General features: G+C 34.3%; 1 protein-coding gene, 1 long non-coding RNA gene and 1 pseudogene across 2 annotated transcripts in view; 1 reads left to right on the top strand and 2 right to left on the bottom strand.

Annotated features, from left to right (window-relative positions):
- Positions 1 to 20,110, bottom strand: part of LOC148936850 (uncharacterized) — a 51,837-nt gene that overhangs the window by 11,627 nt on the left and 20,100 nt on the right. The gene's annotated exons all lie outside the window — the stretch shown is intronic.
- On the top strand, positions 3,178 to 15,476 carry LOC148936851 (uncharacterized). The gene has a single exon (XM_089076515.1). The coding sequence runs from the start codon at positions 14,700 to 14,702 to the stop codon at positions 15,192 to 15,194; it is 495 nt and encodes a 164-aa protein (XP_088932641.1). The 5' UTR covers positions 3,178 to 14,699; the 3' UTR covers positions 15,195 to 15,476.
- On the bottom strand, positions 15,644 to 17,603 carry LOC148936852 (uncharacterized; annotated as a pseudogene).

Consider the following 20,110-nt stretch of genomic DNA (forward strand, 5'->3'; position numbering starts at 1 on the left):
CGGAGGAAAGGAAAGGACAAATTTGTTAAGAAAAAAAGTGAGCTCGGGTGGACGGAACTAGGTTTATTCTCTCAGATCGTCGCTGTGAGTCGAGCGTCGAACCTTTTAAGCACAGAGTAACGAGCCAACGTCGATGACGCTATAACTCGTGCCTGCGTAAGCACGGTCGGTGGACCGTTTTTGGGTCAGAGAATCAAATCTCTTTAATCCGGGACAGGACTTCGCGCAATCCTTGGAGCGGGGGAATGGACGAGGTTTTTCTAAATGAAGTATACGAATTTTAATTTTAACACTAAATTTAATGTAACATAATAAACAAATATATCGAAATCAAATAAAAAATTACATTCGGGTAAACAAGTATATTGTAATCAAATAAAATTTACACTCGGGTAAGAATGATTATAATAATAATAATAAACTTATAGTTGACATTCAATACTGTGTCCTTTTTACATAGTTCGATGTGTGTTTATGTGTGCGTGCGTGCGTGCGTGCGTGCGTGCGTGCGTGTTACACACACACATATATATATATATATAATATATATATATATATATTATATATGATGTTGTAGCCAGACCTACAACTAATAATAAAAGTAGTCCGCATGGCAACAAATTTAATCTGCATGAAATCGGAAAAAGTCTTTCGAAAGACGACATAAATGCGCCAAAATTGCGATCAGTCTTTCGAAAGACCGCAGAAATGCATCGCGCGAGAACATTGCGAACATTCGCGAAAAGTCTATCAGCAAATTCCTCAATTTGCTGATCGAACCAGGCGTGATATTGAGCAATCAATATCACGCGATCAATCGACGCAACCGATTAGAATGCTGATCGGGCATCGACCAGTCTATATAATTGACCGTACAAGCCAGAGTCGGGAGAGTCAAATACTACGTGTCGTCCGGAATCGGACTTATAATAATCGCACGAGATATTACCGAATCTCGTAGCGAAGTTCCCGCGAGCCGTACTATCAGCATCTCAGGTGACATATTCGGTCATCGGCCGCCAGAGTAACGCGATACGCACCGAGTCACCCGACGACGTTTAACCGTGTGTAAAATATAATTGTTAATATATCAAGCATCTGTGCACTTGTGAGAATAAATCAGTTAAAATAAAGAAAGTGTGTGTTAATGAATTCAAGAAGATCCCTACATTCTTTTGATCCTGCTCGGAATCCCTTATCCCCCAATTCCTTAGGCTTAACGAACCCGACTATTCCTAATATTAACGTTGTAGCCCATCCGGGGTACAACAATATATACATATACATATATACGTGTGTGTGTGTGTGTGGGGGGGGGGGGATGTGTGCGCATGAAATTCATACACATAAGCTTCTTTTTCAAAGTGAGGTTAGATTTTTATGAGATTCCTGAAATAAATGCTTTTATGTAAGGTTTAGGTGACATGTCTCAGTATACGTTTATTGTATCCCACTTGAATTTTTCTTAATTATGCTTTCACTTTTTATCACAAACAAATTTTAATTTTTATATTACCTGAATATATTATAATCTGTCCTTCATTTCTTTTTATTGTAAAAAAAGATCATTTTATCTTTTTTTTAACAGAATTTTCGTAAATTACTGCTTCATTATCAACGATGTAGTAAGATTCATCTTCAATGCATTTAAGAAGAAACATGATGCACAAAATGATGCTTATAAACGTTATGAACCTTGAACCAAACGTAGCCGTAGCATATGAAGAGGTTAAATCACACACATTAAAAGTCACAACATTAAAGTCTTGTGTACAATGGTAAAAATCAGGCCGAGATCTCGAACAAAGAATAAATTAACTAATCGCATTAATCAATTGACCGTATTGTTTAAATGCGATTAATGCGATAGTTAATTCTTTCTCTGTCCAAGATCTCGGTTAATTTTTACAGTGATTAATTTTTACAGTGGACACAAGCCTTAAAATAATAGTAGCATTTTTTAAAGTACATCTTACAAATTTAACCGTTGTTAGTTGTATTCGTGTAACAATTGTTTCACGAAAAGTTTTAATTAGAACGGTCGATATCGGACTAAATGCTATGGAATATATTAATATGGAATATATAAATGACGAAGATATAAATCCTCCAATAACACAAACAAAGTACAAGGCTTGGTTACATAATGAAAATATACCAGTATGTATGAATTTCATAGAGCTAATAATTTGCTCCAATTTCGAGCATTTTTGGGAATATTTTTTATATTGGATAGGGTCTTCCAGGGATGGATAATTAAGAACAAAAATATATATGTTATAAATATTAATACAGGTATTCCTTTCTTTATGACGTTACCCATATGATTGGATAATACTTTTCTTTTTAACACTTCCGTATTCTTTTATTTTTAAAATTAAAATCCTTGGAAGATTTACATAATTTTGAAAATCACTGAACGGATTTTGCACTATTAAATGTATAGGTGTATTCAAAATTGCTCTCCTGCGAAGTGAAGATGGATTGTGCTAGTTTTATATGAATCATACCATTATTCATAAAAAATCATTTTATTATTACAAAATAATTACAGACTTCATTTTAAAAACAAAAAGCAACTCTGCTTTTTCTTAAAAATAGAAATTATAATATAATATTTACTTTAAATTTACTTTATTTTGAATACACAGATTAACTTCAACAAATAATTAAAAACAAAATTACTGCACTTATAAAGTGAAATAGTTGTAAGTAGAGAGATATGTAGTTTATATGTATATGTAGTTTAATCGTAATATAGTTGTAATATAGTTGTAGTAATATAATTATATATATATATATATATATATATATATATATATATATAAATATTTAATAAATATATATATATATATAAAAAATGGCAAAAAAGTTTAGTGATTTTTAGCGAGATTTACAAAGCTTTATAGTGGAATAACAACAAAGTTATGACACTGAAATATGTATTCTTTATAATTTTATAATTAAATATTAGATATATTACAATTATATATATATATATATATAATTGTAATATATTTAATATTTAATTATATATATATATATAATTGTAATATATTTAATATTTAATTATAAAATTATAAAGAATACATATTTCAATGTCATAACTTTGTTGTTATTCCACTATAAAGCTTTGTAAATCTCGCTAAAAATCACTAAACTTTTTTGCCATTTTTTTTTTGTTTTTTTCACCAGAAACCACTAATGATGTATGCTTTTCCATCAAAAACCAATATCTTCTTCTTCTAATAAAACTACATCTTTTTCTTAAAATGTATATATTTATGATGTTATATTTATTATTAAATTTTATTATTATTAAAAAAAGGAGTTACCTAAAATTTATCGATTTATTAAAAAACCGATTTGGAACGTTATAAGAATAATGATAAAATACGACATTTCAAGACTATAGCAATGAATATAGCATGACTATAGCAAAGCAGCCATTTTTAAGCTTTGTGCCTAAGGAAACTTGATCAGTAAGTTAAGAACTATAACGTACTAAAATTTCAGCCAATTTTACAGAGAGCCAAAAACATGTGGCTTTGTGCGGAGTCCTTTACTCCTAAAATATTAAATTACCATAAAATCATTAAACTATAGTCACCAATCATCAACTAAAATCACCAATTTCTTACTAAAATTGTCTTGAAATAATCGAATTTCCCGTTATCGTTAATTTGTAAATTTAGCCACCAAAAGTTTTTCAAAATCATCAAATCTAGTGAGAAAATCATCGGGTTGGCAACACCGGTTTTTGATTTCAGAATCATTGTCATTAACGTTTTTATTATTGTTTTCGGATGACGCGGGTTTAAGATTTTGTATGTGTACATGTCGGTACATGTCGGTACATGTCGGTACCATTTCCCCTGTCATGTCTATATGCCGCTACCATTTCCCCTGCCGTCGCATAGGTTGAAAATAACAGGCGATATTATTTTGCGTACTCTTAACAGTCCGATGAACTTAGAAAATAATTTCGCAGCGACGGCATTTGTTTTATTGGGTAATAGATGGAGTGGCTTCCAGACCTTGTCGCCAAGTACGAGCTGTCGGTATTGCAAATTATATTTTTCCTGTCTTTGGAAAGCGTGGACAAGATTTACGTGTATGACTTTGTAGGCTTCTTTCAATGTTTAGCTATCATTAACATCGGGCGATGACGTATTCGCTGGTTGTCAGTCCTCGTGGTGAGGGCTATTTAATTCGCGGCCGTGATTTAAGTAGGCAGGTGTATATCCGATGACCTCGTGCCACGCGATATTGTATGCAAATTGGAATGCGGAGATGTGATGATCTCATCGCCGGTAATTTTTCTGTATGAATTACTTGATCACAATTTCGATCGTTCGGTTAGTTCGTTCCATCGGATTGCAATAAGGGGCGTAGACGAGTCGGTAACTTAATGCCGTTCGCAGCACGCTTTTGAATGCCCCGCTATAAACTGGCGACCGTTGTCAGACATTACGTCGCAGGGGCACTCGTGGCGGAAGATTATCTGTTTCATCAGCCCTTGTATTACGGTCGCTTAGTAAAGGTCGTAATTCCATCTAGTAAATCGGTCTTGTATGATTAGTAGTCACGAATGGCAATTGGTCGAGCGGAGTAGTGGTCCTACGAGATTGATCTTTTTCCATGGAACTGACATATATATGACGGATGGAGAAATCCGGCCGGGCGTTCCTGCGTTACTTTGTGTATAAGACAATTTTCGTAGTTTTGTACATAGCATGCAATATCGACAAACATTCCGAACCATTAATAGAGGCGGCCGTTTGCGCGATCGTTTTTGCTATCCCTAAATGCTCTGCGGTCGATTCGTTGCGCATTCGGTGTAGCACTTTGGATCGGCGCTCGCGTGACACGCACTTTTTCCATTAGTCCGCGACTGGCGTTTCATGGAAATCTGTTGAAAATAGGAGGGAAGAATAAATATATACAGCCGATTCTGGCGGATGCTGTAATTTTTAAATTCGCCCGATCTCTCGCGGATCTTTTTAAATTGTCGGCGATACCATAGGCAGGTGATGCGGAGACAGATGATATTGACGCCTTGAAAGAGCATCTGCTATGAGCTGACGATTTTACGTCAAATGTGTATTGCTGGAGCTCGAGTACCTAACGTTCGAGCCGTCCGCTCGGGGATTCCACCCGCTGGAGTCATCGGAAAGCTTGGTCAGTGACAACTGTGAATTTATATCCCTCCAAATAACTCCGCATGTGGCGGATCCCCCATACAACTAGACATTCAAGCTCCGTGCGCTCAAATAATTGCGCTCAGCTCCATTCAAGGTGTGACTCGCGTAGACAATTACGAGTTCTTTAGAATGTGACACCGTTTCGCATCTGTTCGAGAGATATATTTGATTATATTTGAGAGATTCGTAACCTGATCGGATAGTGAATACGAATGCGTATACTCGCGGGATAGTGCGTGGGTCGGATACGCAGCGCGTTGCTAGGCAAACGGACCCGCGTGTTCGGACGTACGGATTGCTAGGCAACAACAGATGCTTTCATGACGTGTTTTCGCGCACGTCGAAGGAAAAGTTCGAGATCGCTCCGACTTTTCGTGTGTGAGGCAACGAGAGCGTTCGATATTCTTGTGGAAAGATGAAAAATTCAAAAACATTCCGACTTTTCGAACAGGAGGAAATGAGAACACCGCGAGCGCCCGGTATTCCGCAGGAGAAAAGTCCGAGAACACTCCGACTTTTCGAATAGGAGGAAAGTGAGAATACTGAGAACGCTCGGTATTCCACAGAAGAAAAGCCCGAGAACACTTCGACTTTTTGGATAGGAAGAGAATGTGAATTCTAAGAATACTCAGTATTCTGAACAAGAAAATTCTCGTATATATCGTTCGGATCGGAAAAGTATTTTAGAAACGGACAGATCGGATGATCGGACAGGTCTGGTTGTTCTTTGCAAAATTTGTTGGGTTTATGTACCCATTCTTGCACTTGTCAACACGCGATTTAAATTGTACAAAACGTCGGCGCGTGACAGATCAGCGGCGCGCGTCACTCGGTCGCAGTCGGGGATGTTCGGACGACCTCTGACGGTGTGGGCCGCGCTTAATAACGGAGCGTTACATATGCTCTGTTACAGTACAAATATTAATAATCTTAAACTTCATAAAATCATAGCGAGATAATTCTTTATAAACAAATATGCGGAATATATATTTAGAAATTTTTCAGTTTTTGATGAAACAATATTGTTTTACATTTTTCCTTTCTAGTTTAGTTCTGTAATTTCACGCGATGCAATGGTTACATCTCAACAAAGAGTGTATCCTGGACCAAAATTTTTTTCAGAATTTGCGATTTCTCAATAAAAATGTATAAGTCCAACAAACAATTAATATTTTTTATTAATGCAAAATTAATTCATCTTTTAACTCAAAACCACGCTTCGCAATGTTGCAAAAAATATCACCTTTGAATTTTATATTCATTATGTTTGGTTCAAATGAGAAGGAAATGTTTGATATGCTTAATTCTAAAAGATCGGTAATTATTCTGCCACTATTATTGTTAAATATGCATTTCATTATCTATCCAAACTCTTTATCAAAGTAAAAGATCTTAATACAAATTTTCAGCTTAAAACGGAGTTTTATACTTTATACGGAGTTTTATATTTAATTTTCTATTAATAAAAATTTTTATGCAGAAACATATAATTACGAAATGCCCATATATATTTATATTAATTTCTTTCTTTTGTAAAATTTTTGTATAAAACTTTGGTACAAGAAAAATAACAGTAATAATGAGAGAAACATAAAAAATAATTAAAAGAATAAGTTTCGCATTAATATTCTTTTACAAAAAGTTGAGATAAATTGAGAAAAAAATTGAATAAAAATATATAATTATATAATTATATATATTTATGATCAAAAATATATGTGATTACATATGGACACTTTTATTTGATTTCTTCATAACTTAAGATTTTATCTTTTATAAAACAAGCAAAAATTATCCTTTTAATTAATTTTTAATAATTATTTTTATTTTCTTTTATTACTATTTTCTTTATGAAAATTCTTTGGCGAAGAATTAAATAAATATTTTTTGGACTAATTAATATTCTATGATCAATTAATTCTGTGCAACAATGTAAAAAGATTCTTGTGATAATAACACTTGTGAAATAACATTTATTCGAAAAAATATAATGAATAAAATCACAATAATTAGAAATTCTATTGAAATATTGCAATTTCTACTTTCCATGTAAATGAAAAAAATATTCATAAAAAAGGAGAAACTATATGAACATATTTCATATAATGTTATAACATATATATTCATATAATGTTATAATATATATATTTCTGTATATTTTTATATATTTATACATATTTAATATATATATTTATTTATTTTATGTTCATGCATAAAAATTTTTTTATCGGATTCTTAAGAAACTTCATTTATTGTGGATTGAGGTCGCTGTAAGGTAGGATATATTATTGTTGAAGTGGAACTGCTATCGAGTGGCCTATATCTAGATATAAAAGTCAACTGCGAATATACAAAGAAGCAATCTCGCAGTGAACAGACTCTGAGACGAGTAGTGGGCTTTGCTGTTCTCTCTTGGAAAAAGTTACATGTTCTAATGCAGCTTTTACAAGATGAATTGACGCCTCTCGTCTAAATACAACTTTGAAATTTTCTCCACAGTCAGCGTACTACTCCCCCCCGTGTCTGGGGAGCTTAATTGAAACGAATAATGAGCTTTATTACTCTCCCTTGGAAAAAAATTACATGTTCTAATGCAGCTTTTACAAGATGAGTTGACATTCCTCGTCTAAATATAGCTTTGGAATTTTTTCCATATTCAGCGTACTGTTTCCCGTGTCTGGGGAGCTTAATTGAGACGAGCAGTGGGCTCTGCTACTCTCCCTTGGAAAAAGTTACATGTTCTAATGCAGCTTTTACAAGATGAGTTGTCGCCTCTCGTCTAAACATAACTTTGAAATTTTGTGGAATTTAGTGGAATTTTCTCCACATTCAACATACTGCTTCCTGCTTTGAAAATTTAAACAGTGTTTGTTTCATATCGAGCAGTTGTAATAAGAAATATTATGTTTCGTCAGTTATATTTAAGGTGGCAGGCCTATCGAAAGCAAGATTATCAATAATTGTACATTAACAAGCTCCAGCGGCTTTTAATAATATTATATTGACAATAATAGCGAATTATATGACTTTTAAAATCGTATCAACAGTTTATTCCAATTAAATATAACGAATATAATTAAATACAATTGAATATAATTGAATATAAAATTCAAACGAATTGACATTCAGTTTTTAAAATATAAAAGTGATATTAATATCTATAAATCTATAAAATAAAATTAATATATTATAAAAATCATATTATTTTTAAACAAATATTAAAAAGAAAGTATAAAGATATCATATTATTTAAAAATTGTGTAAAAGTGTCGACTAGTTTTCCTGTACAAGCAGTTTTTCGTTGTGACGTTTCTGTCTTTTACTCTCATGTTCGTCTTTTTATAGCAACCTTTCTTGAAACACACTGAGAGAAAAGATTTTGTTGATTTAACAAGCCACCAGTACCTTATAACAAATTTGATTTGTAAATATAGTAACAACAAATGTATTAGTATCGAAAACGAATATGATTTGTTACATTTGATTAGTTGTCCAAAATAATACTTCCGTTATGAAACAACTAGTTCATAATGATAAAATTTTTTCTAAATACTATAATTAAGCACAACATACGTTTCTCCATTCGTAGTATATGCATAAAGAGGCTCAAGGATGGATCAAGCAAATCATTTATTCTAAAACGGACCGCTTGTTTGCCGGCGCGTGATTTATTAAGTTTTATATACGCGGATACGCTCGTTGGTTTATCCGGATTCAGGATGCAAAAAATGGCAAGATGAATATAATGTTCTTAATTATTAATTATTTATTTAGATAAATAATTTAGGTGAACAATTGAGATCTAATCGTGATGATCACGATTGCAGCATATTTTACAAAAACAAAGATGGTTAGCGTGAACCTCTAGTGGTTAGCGCATTTGATTTATGCGTAATATTTCATGCAAGAATTACAATAGTTTAGCTCGCGAGTATTTACAGCGGAGATTTATGCGACTATGTACAGCAGCGATTTACAATAAATTGTTAAGCGGCGCGGTTATTTTATAGCAGAATTTATGCAATTATTTATAGGGGGCGTGGTCGAGAATCGCGAGCACGGTCGAGAATCGAAACGTCGGGTGCGATTGAATTGAAGCGTCGCGGGCGCGGATTGATTCTCGAAGGAAAAGACAGTGGAGGCCGTTCACGGCGGCGAACGACCTCCACCATCAATAGCATATGGGTAATCATGGCCCATCAAAATCAATCCCCACCACTTTCCTACTGGCGCCAGGGACATGGCCTCCCGCTGTCAAAAACTGTCAGTCACATGTTAATGGAGCGTTCTGATTGGTCGGTGAGTGTGGAAAATGATAATTAGGTAATTAGTGGGAGCGTTCTGATTGGCTGAAAGCTGCCCCGTGATTGATTCTGCTCATAGTGCCCCATGTGTGTAATTGATTGTCGAAATGCCAGACGAAAAAGTAGGGAAAGGGGGAGAAAGTGTCTGAGACCGCTCGGAGTCCGAAAACAAAATGGCGTTTGCGAAAAAGAAAGAAGGCGGATGTGTAAAAGGAATATGCTTGACGGAAATGGAATGCGATTTTTATGACACGAGGGATAAAATAAGGAGAAAGAAAGCGATTTTTGGCAGGTTTTTATTACGTATATATGGGATATGATAAATCACGTTTTCTTAGGACGGAAGGTTATTCAGGAAGGTTATCTTGTAGTTAGCGAATTTAAATAAATTTCTCGAGTTGTTTGACATTTTTGTATGGAGAAAATATATAAACGTTTTGAAGACGAGAGGTTTTCGAGTGTAATAACCGTTAGAGTTATTTATCGAGTCGTATGGTATTTGGAGGAGGAAAACAAAAACGGACAGATTCGCACTAGAAGTTTCTGACGACGATGAATTTAGAGTTATACGAGACTTTTATTCTATGACAAACACGTAGGTTGAAAAAATTTTCTAGATGTAAAACTCTAGATTTTTCTAACATTTGGAGTTATATACTAGCGAGGTTATTTTCCTTAATTCTATGGCAAACAAACGAAAAATATCTGAAAAATGATTATTTCTAGCTTGAAGTTATATGATTAAGATTGATTTTTAGTCGGGGGAAAGGAAAGTAAGATGGACAAAGACTGGAATTTATGTTACAAAAAAATTAAGTTTATTGTTATATCATTATACATATATCAATTCATAAGTGTTTCTTTAATATTTAATTATTCTTAAAAGTACAAGTTTGTATATGACAACACGTTACATGAGATTTTTCGCATTTCCTTTTTTCATGAAAAAAGATTTTATGAAATAATTATACGATTAGCCTATCATTATCTTTGTAATCTTCGCTGAATATTTTGAGAAACTGTTTAAGTTTATAACACCGCGAGACAAATAATAAAGAAATACGCAGCAATATTGTCTGCAAGAGTAGATAAGCAAGGGGGGTCCTAAGCCCCATGGGATGAGAGGGAGATGAAAGAGAGGAGGGATCGTAGGATCCCCAGAGGATCCTAAGCCCCACGGGGTGAGAGGGGGATGCGGGAGCAGGGGGGCGTAAGATCACACAAAATATGAAATTAAAACTAAAAAGAAACTTTTAATATAACCTAACTTCTAATATATCCGATTGTATATTTTATATCCAAAATAAAGATATGATAAAAATAACATAATATGCATAATATAATATTAGAATTTTTCATATACAAAGTGCACTCAATTAATGTTTTCATAAGTATTTGATATAAAAACAGAATATACATAGTAAGTATAGTAATGGACAGAATAATAGCAACATTTTTATTTTTTGAGTTTTAGAATGCAATAAATATTCAATTACAGAATTCCTTTCCTAATTATCTCCATAAAGTCTTCTAATTATCTCCATAAATTTTTCTATTGGATATTTAATGCATTTTGAAACTCCATAAAGTCTCTTAATTATCTCTATAAATTTTTCATAGCTGTGTTTCAACAGATCAGTATTAAATATATGCAATTCATGATAAAGTCTAAGCATTTATAATAACTTAGTAAAAATAATAATAATTTACTATAAGGTGGAGAAATCACGAGAGATTAGAAGATATGTCATAACAACAGTGTTTGTAAGACAAAAATGAATACTATGATGTACTTATTATGTATATTGTATGAAATTTTTGGATCAGTTATCTATGAAAGTATTAATTGGATAAACCCTATACATAAAATTTTAATATTATATGTATGCTATTATGTTATATTTATTAATTTCAGATATAGGATTCTGTTTATAAATTACATATGCATAGAATATATGCCTCTTGACTTTTGTATGTATGTTCTATATTCTTGTGAATTTTATTTTAAATATAAAAAGTTTAAGGGTTATATAACCTACGAATGTGTAGTCTACAGAATAATATCTTATATATATAACAACGTTGATAAAAATGGTGTAAGGGCATACATAATGTAATATTAGAATCTTTTTTATACAGAGTAATGCACTCCAAGTTTCAAGTATTTGATAAAAAAGTAGAACATACATAATTAATATCATAGTAATAATTAATATCATTCAGTATCTTTGCTTTGCAAACGCTGTTGTTACTACATTTTTTAATTTCTCGTAATTTTATCATCTTAAAATAAAAAAATAGATATTATTCTTATGAAATTGTAAATTCTTTATCATGAATTGCGTATATTTAATACTGATTTGTTGAAACACAGCTATGAAAAATTTACAATAACTTGACAAAAATAATGAATTAGAATGTGAATTAAGATGTGTTAAAATTGCAAGGTTATATAAAAAATATGTCATAACAACAGTGTTTGCAAAAATGCTGACAGCATAGTATGTTTGTTATGTATGCTATATATAGTATTGCTATATATAGTATTTGACTCAAATTCTTTTAAAAAGGCATTGTTGTTATGATTTATTTTTAATCTCGTAATGTTACATCTTAATAGTTCATTATTTTTGTCAAATTATTTTTGTAAATTCTTTATAGCTGTGTTTCAACAGTTCAGTATTGAATATATGCAGTTCATGATAAAATCGAAGAATTTATAATAACTTCAACAATAATAATAATTATAAGACGATTAAATTACGGCCAATATTCATAGTCTGCTCTTATCTTTAAAATCATCTTAAATAAATTTATACTGCTACTTTATTGGATGAAACGTGATGTTAAGACGATCTTAAATATAAAAACTGACTATAGATGCTATCCTACGAGTAGTTAAAAAAGATATAACAATAGCGTTTGCAAGGCAAAAATACCGAATACTATGATATATTTGTTATGTATTCTATTTTTGTATCAGATACATATGAAAATTTTAATTGAGTGCATTACTCTGTATATAAAAAAATTCTAGTATATTATGTATGCTACATTATTATTAGTTACATTATGTATACTGTTTCGTTATTTTTTATTAAAATTATTACATATATAGGATATTATTCAGCAATTCTTCATAGATACACATTCATAGATTATATAGCCTCCTCAATTTTCTTATATCTAAAATAATATTCACAAAAATATAAAACGTAAAGAAGTTAAGGGTAACATATTTTATGTATAACTTGCAAAATAGAATTTTAAATAGAATATATCAAATTAATATTTTCATGAACTGATCCAAAAATTCTATGCAATGTACATAATAAATATAATATCCAGCATCCTTGCCTTGCAAACATTATTGTTATGACATTTCCCTATCTCTTGTGACTTCATTTATAATAAATTACTATTATTCTTATCGATTATTCGATTGTAAGTTCTTCACATTTATTATGAATTGCATATATTCAGTACTGAACTATTGGAATATAGTTATGAAGAATTTACAATGATTTGACAAAAGTGCATAGAATATGTTGCCTTTTTTATATAGCTTTTTCATATATGTTTTCTATTTTTATCAATATTACTTTAGATACAAAAAGATTGAGGTTATATAATTTATGAATGTATAATCTGCAGTATAATATTCCATATCTGAAATAATGTTGATAAAAATAACAGCATATATAATTTAATATTAGAATTTTTCGTATACAGAGTAATGCATTCAGCTAATATTTTTATAAGTATCTAATACAAAAATAAAATATACATAATAAATATAAATATAAATATATATCATAATATTTAGCATCTTTGCCTTGTAAACGTTGTATTCTCGTAATTTTACCATCTTATAATAAATTATTATTGTTCTTATTGATTGTTGTAAATTCAATTGTAAATTCTATGTCTTTATTATAAATTGCATATATTCAACACTATTGAAACACAGTTATGAAGAAATTATAATGTCTTGACAAAAATAATGATGAGTTATTAGAATGTGCTAAAATTACGAGATTAAAAAATAGAGCAATAGCGTTTTTTTTAAGAGGATTTGATCCAAATACTATATAGCATACATAATAAATAAAAGTTTTCACAATTTTTGCAAAACACTGTTGTTGAATTGTTTTTTATATAACGTTATATAACTCGATTCTTACATGTATATTTTTATATTTAAGGCCATCTCAAGTACAATCTTAAGATGTCATAATCCTTAGATCAGGCCGGGTCGCCGTGGCGTGCAGATGTGTCAGCGTGGCACTCCGCATATCAGTTTAGTTTCTGTGAATTTAAGTATTTTTGGAGTCTAGTGTTCGTATTCTTCAATTTTTTAATGTATTTTGGAGTTTTACATTAATATCATCGCTCCGCTCGTATCTACATATAAAAGAAGCAGTAAAAAGGGTGCAGGCATGAATAATATACCATCCATCATGAAGTTAAATGACAACAAGATCGATTACGTGCATTGGGACGATCCCAACGAACTGGTGGATCGACTTCGATTACTCGACGCTTCGCACCGAGTTGGTCACAACGCTCACGACAACGAGATGCTGTCAATCATCGAGGAACTTCGCGAAGCCGGCATTATTATAAATTAAATCGCGTGTCGACGAAACGAGCCAGTCGATTGACGTCAGTGAGGAAAAAAACTTTAATTGTAATATATCTTATTTACACGCATTAATATCAAACATCGTCGAAACATGAGATCGTCAAAATCCGATGGACGTGAAAAAAATATTAACTCCGTAAGGCGACGACTCGTCGAGAAATTGCACGCTCCAGCCAGAAGAAATTTTCCACAAAGACGTGTCATAATTCGGGGATACGACGATCTGTGGCAAGCTGATATCGTTGAGATGCGCTCATATTCGAATTTCAACAGAGGTCATCATTACATACTCATCGTTATCGATGCGTTGAGCAAATATACCTGGGCCGTACCGCTCAAGAGCAAGATCGGAAGCGAGACGGCTAACGCTATCGCCGAGATAATTCGAGAGAGCGGAAGATGCCCGAGAAATTTGCAAACGGATATGAGGAAGGAGTTTTACAACGCCGATGTGCAGAAACTCTTAAAAAAACATAGCGTTATTCCACGTATTCGATATTGAAAGCATCGATCATCGAACGGTTCAATCGCACGCTTAAAAACGACATGTGGAAGATGTTTACATTTAACAGTACTTACAAGTGGGTCGACGCGCTGCCGTGTCTCGTGTTAGATTACGCGCGCAAACATCGTACTATTGGCATGCGACCTATTGACATAACTCCCGTGATCACTAAAAAACTCTTGGGCACAGTGTACAGCGCGATAACGATCGCAGGTCCAGCAAAATTCAAAGTAGGCGAATCGGTATGCGTGAGCAAGTACAAGACAGTTTTCGAAAAAGGTTACACGCCAAATTGGACCACCGAGGTGTTTAAGATCGTTAAAGTGCAGCGTACTAATCTCGTAACCTATCTACTCGAAGACTATCGCGTAGAATTTATTGCTGGAGCGTTCTACGAGCACGAGTTGCATCGCGCGACTCAGGACGTGTATCTCGTGGAGAAAGTACTGCGTAGGAAAGGAGATAAGGTTTACGTCAAGTGGCTAGGACTCGATGGGTCACATAATTCTTGGATACACAAAAATAATGTGATTTAATTCATTTATTGTAAACAAATATAAAAATATTTATATAAAAAATTTTAAATTCATTTATTTTATTGTAAAAACAAATAAAAAAATATTTATATAAAAATATATACAATAAGTCTTATTTTTTCTTCCATTACATTTTCGTAAAGAAACTATACAGATGGACTAACTACGATGAACTTAAGATAATATATAAAATGTATAAAACTACGGGAAATACGTACATATGTACATATGTACATATAAACTACAAGTACATATAAACTATAAAAAATACATACATATATATATGCATACATACATATGTGTATAAACTACAAGTATGTATATACATACGTACACACGTACATAAATACATATGTACATACATACATACATACATACATACATACATACATATGTACATAAATTACAAATATGTATATACATACATACATATACGTTTTATACATATATACGTACGTACATTACATACTGTACATATGTACATACGTATATATAAACTATAAGAAATACGTGCATATGTACATATATATGTATAAAACTATATAAAAAAAAATACATGTATATTACAAAGGTATTCGCCAATGTCCTCATGGTAACGTTTCCGTCGAATCCGGTATGGTGTATCGTTTGTCATCGTATGGACTCAGAGCAATTTTTGACTCGGATACCGTATATACTTGGTGTAACTCGGATCTTATACATGACTGGCGACGAGTCATTTCGATCTCTTCATTCAAACACCGTGTATAATCATCGAACGTTATTGTTCGCGCTACGACGTTATTCTTTACACCTTTCGCCTTTTTGGTGTCCTTTTTATCATCCACTCTCATCGCATACATTTTCGCTCTGAGTCCGACAAATTCCGTCATAATCGCACCGTTATTTTCGTCCTTCATTAGGCCAGGTACTTTTTTATTTACGAGAGACATATCATATGCGTTGTCCATCGGATAATCGCTCGTATCGAATCTAGCGATATCGCGTTTCATCGTCTCGTACACATCATCGCATTCAATGTGATATACAAGACTGTCTGTGTCGGTGTACATGATTTTACATTTGTCGCGATACAACGGTAACATATATTCGTGGTGAAATTCATACAAGCAGATTTTTGATATATCGAGTATATACATACCCACATAAATCGGCTTGTTGAATTTTACCTCGAGTTTACGCAGTTCGACGGCGATTAAATTTTCCGCAAAGACGCTGCGGCTGTGGAAATTTGGTTTCGCGATCATTGCCTCCGCACCGTATCGTCCGTCCCATTTCGTTATCAATTTTTCCACGTGATTCCGGACATTTTCCATCGTTTTACCGAATACCGCGTTGTTCATTATCAATTATCAATTTGTATAAATTTTTTTCGAAATCGTTTTTCGCGCACATTCTAAGCTGTGTATTAAGTTCGATGTAATCGCGGAGCCAGGTGGATTGAGCGAATTGTAGTACGCGGTGTATCTTTGCGATACGAAGACCGTGGCGCGTACATTGCTGCAGGTTACGATAGTGGATGACATATCGCTTTTTGTCATATAGCGTCGCGAGAAGTTTATTCTGCCGCGTGCCGGGTGATTTATCGTGCGTCGGACAGAAAGGTAAGTCAGTGTGTCGGTCGTGCAGATGATGCGGATACTCGAGATCGACTTTGAGAATATAACCAGTAGGCGAATTCGGAGCGATCGCGCTCGCGTCAAAGTTCGCGATGTCTTCAACCCATCGAAATTTAGCATAGGGCAGCAGTTGACACATCGCTACATCCGTATAAATTGTTCACGTCGTAGTACATCAAATACGACGACGGTTTCGACGGGTCGTATGAACACATTGTTATTGGCCTGCGTGTATCTGTTGGAACATTGACTGAAGCCGCCGCGTATACCGCGCTCGGTAAACATAACCATATCGATGTCGGTGAGCAACTCAAATTTTACACGCGTATGTTTCAGCATGGCGTCTCACGTGAAACTTGGCAATATGTAGTAATGAGCGGGATCGAGACTGTAACTTTTGATACAACTTTCACGGAAATTTTCAAAAACGTCGGCCAATAACAAGACATCAGTCTTCAAATATAGATCGCTATATTCGCCTAAGGTTTCAATAGAGAACCGCTGCCAGATGTTCACGGCGTGCGCGTAATCATTCTCCGACACTGTGTTACCGGTCAACGAGCTATAAAATGATTCGCGCGATGGTAGGCGCATGTCCTGCAGCTTGTCCGCGCGATCCACGTATTCATAAGGAAAGACACCTTTACGCGTCAACAAATCAAAATCCTCGTTCGATAACGTGGAAAATTCGGAATGTAAAATTTTCAATTTCTCTCTACTTAAAAAAGATGTCAATTTATCGAGACTGATACTCAAAAATTTGTGTTCGAATCGATGAATCGTAATTGTACACAATTTTGCGAATCACAATTTTGATCTATTTTTGATATGTTTAGTGAATGAAATATATTTTTTGTTATCGGCAGCAATTTGCGTCAATTTTGCCTTCGTACGCCGTAGCTATTTCTGTGATAACAAAGTGCGCGTCATAACCGAATAAATTGTGAAAAGAACAGGAATGTAATATGATTTTTTATAGTTTAGCAATTCGAATGTGCGGGTCCGCGGTAACGACTGTAAGATGGCAATGATCACGTACCCGCGTGTCGTCCGACGCAAATAATTTCTCACAAATGTGACAACGCGTCGCGCTACGGTATGTCTCCCACTGATCTCTCGATAATGTTTCCATAGGGACATTCGTGGATAACAAAATTTTTATTTGATGCGCCAAATTTTCGAGTTGCCGAACGAACTATGCAACGCAGTCTTCGCCGCGACGAAATTGATACGCCGATAACGCATCGTCGTACGAGCATCGCACATAATATCCTACGCTAAATACCTTGTGCTATTGTTGACATGTATACGACGTGTTTTCTCTTTCCGGCTCCATCCTTCGCAGTATGCACAAGATCTGCGTAGACGATGAATGGAAGTCGTTCTTTGTTGCAGTAGTTCTTGAAGTCGAGTCACTTGTCGTCCTCATTCGGCAGTCGGATGGCGCAATCGTTCATCCGTTCGCAATCCACCGTAAGCGATTCCAATTTCTCGGATGAATTAAAATAATGTAAACATCTGCAAACGGAAAACATGATTTTTTAGTATTTTTAGCATTTAAATTAACAATTATAAAATATTTTACATATTTTATTAAAAAATGTGCATACGTACCGATCACAAAAGTATTTCTTGTGTTCTTTTTTATTCAGTTGCAAGCTCACAAGACGAGATAAGTTTTTGATGTACGCGAAGTGCCCGTCGCGCGGATCCTGCACGTACAACAAATTTGCATGTTTCTCCATCTTCTTTGTTATCAGATGTATTGGGAGAATCTCCTTTTCCTTGATACCGTAGACGTTGATAGAGATTTCGTTGAGATGTTCGAACTTTTTAATTTGATTCAACGTCATCGGAAACGTAATGTCTTGGAGATTTAACACCGTCGTATAATGTGGATACGATGATTCCCGATTTGTATGCCTTTCGACCGGATGCAAGGCCGCGACCATGCGAAACACATTGTCCGTTGACTGCACGTTAATTATCGCTCTCTTTAACATAATTTCCCGCGGTAACTCGATGTAACACCCCACGTGCATGGGATTATATTTATTAACATTAATTGTTAAATTTAGTATACGTGATAGCGCCCATCCACTGTCGCGTTCTTGAAATTCTTCGAGCGATGCCAACGTAGATTCGATGACGTGCTGCTCGTATCGCTCATCCACATTTGACACTCGAAAGAGTTCACTATTTTTAGTGTTTATACTTTTATTGGCGCGTTTATCGCCCGTCACAAACTCGCCGTTGAACGCGGTGTTCACTTTTACATCGTGTCTTTCTATAATGTCTCGCACTCGTTCGAGCACTACATCACCGGCATCTTCCAAAAATCGTCGCGGCTCGATATAGTTCACGTTGATCACCGCACCAATATACGACTTTCAAACGCCGTATCAATCTCGCGCCAAACGAGAGATCCATTGTCTCTACTGGTGCTCGCGTACTCGCCACCAACGTGCACGAAACGTCTTTCTAATTGTACCTTTGCACCCGCGAGTCGTGCGATCCTCGCCACCACAGATTGTCTATTTGCAACGGTGAGTCGAGGACGCTTAACACGACTAAGTTCTTTGAGTTGTTTGATGCACTCGTCGCATTGTTGCAGCTACGCGAAACACTCCACCAAAGTAGCGACCTGGCTGCATTGTTCTAGCAGCTCGCGTTCCACTCGCTCGAGATGTTCCATTTTTTTTTTATACGTCCCACGAAGCACTTGCACTTGCACATGATTTGTCCACAATATCGTCTTTTTTACGCGGTGCAAATTGGGCACATGTTACATGACATTGTTATATATACGGACTGACTGCAATTGGAGCAAAATCGACCGTTTAACGCATCAAGAGTATTTATTTCATGCTTCCTAACGGCATACATTATTCCAATGTCAGTGTCCGTCAGACGAACTATGCATTCAGCACATACAATTAGAGCACCATCCGTCGAATAATAAAATTGTATTGTGCAATGTTTTCTATTACTATTCAGTACAAGGAGTTCCGAACGCGTAACAATTTTTTCTGAATAATCCATAAGTTCATCACTCATATCACTTATGCAGTCACTGACAACGCATGTTCATCTTCGTCTTCAATGTCAATGTTAATATTGTCAATATTGTTAATCTCCATTTCTGTTCATCTCCAAACTCTTCATCCACTATATTCCTGAGGTTTTCCATGTTTATATTAAACACATTTTCTATTTAACACATTATTCATCGTCAACTATTTTTCTTACACACACACACACACACACACACACACACACACACAGTATCGCAGTCGA

Source organism: Pogonomyrmex barbatus, unplaced genomic scaffold (genome assembly GCF_055798465.1).
Source record: "Pogonomyrmex barbatus isolate J1 unplaced genomic scaffold, ASM5579846v1 scaffold2, whole genome shotgun sequence".
NCBI lineage: Eukaryota > Metazoa > Arthropoda > Insecta > Hymenoptera > Formicidae > Pogonomyrmex > Pogonomyrmex barbatus.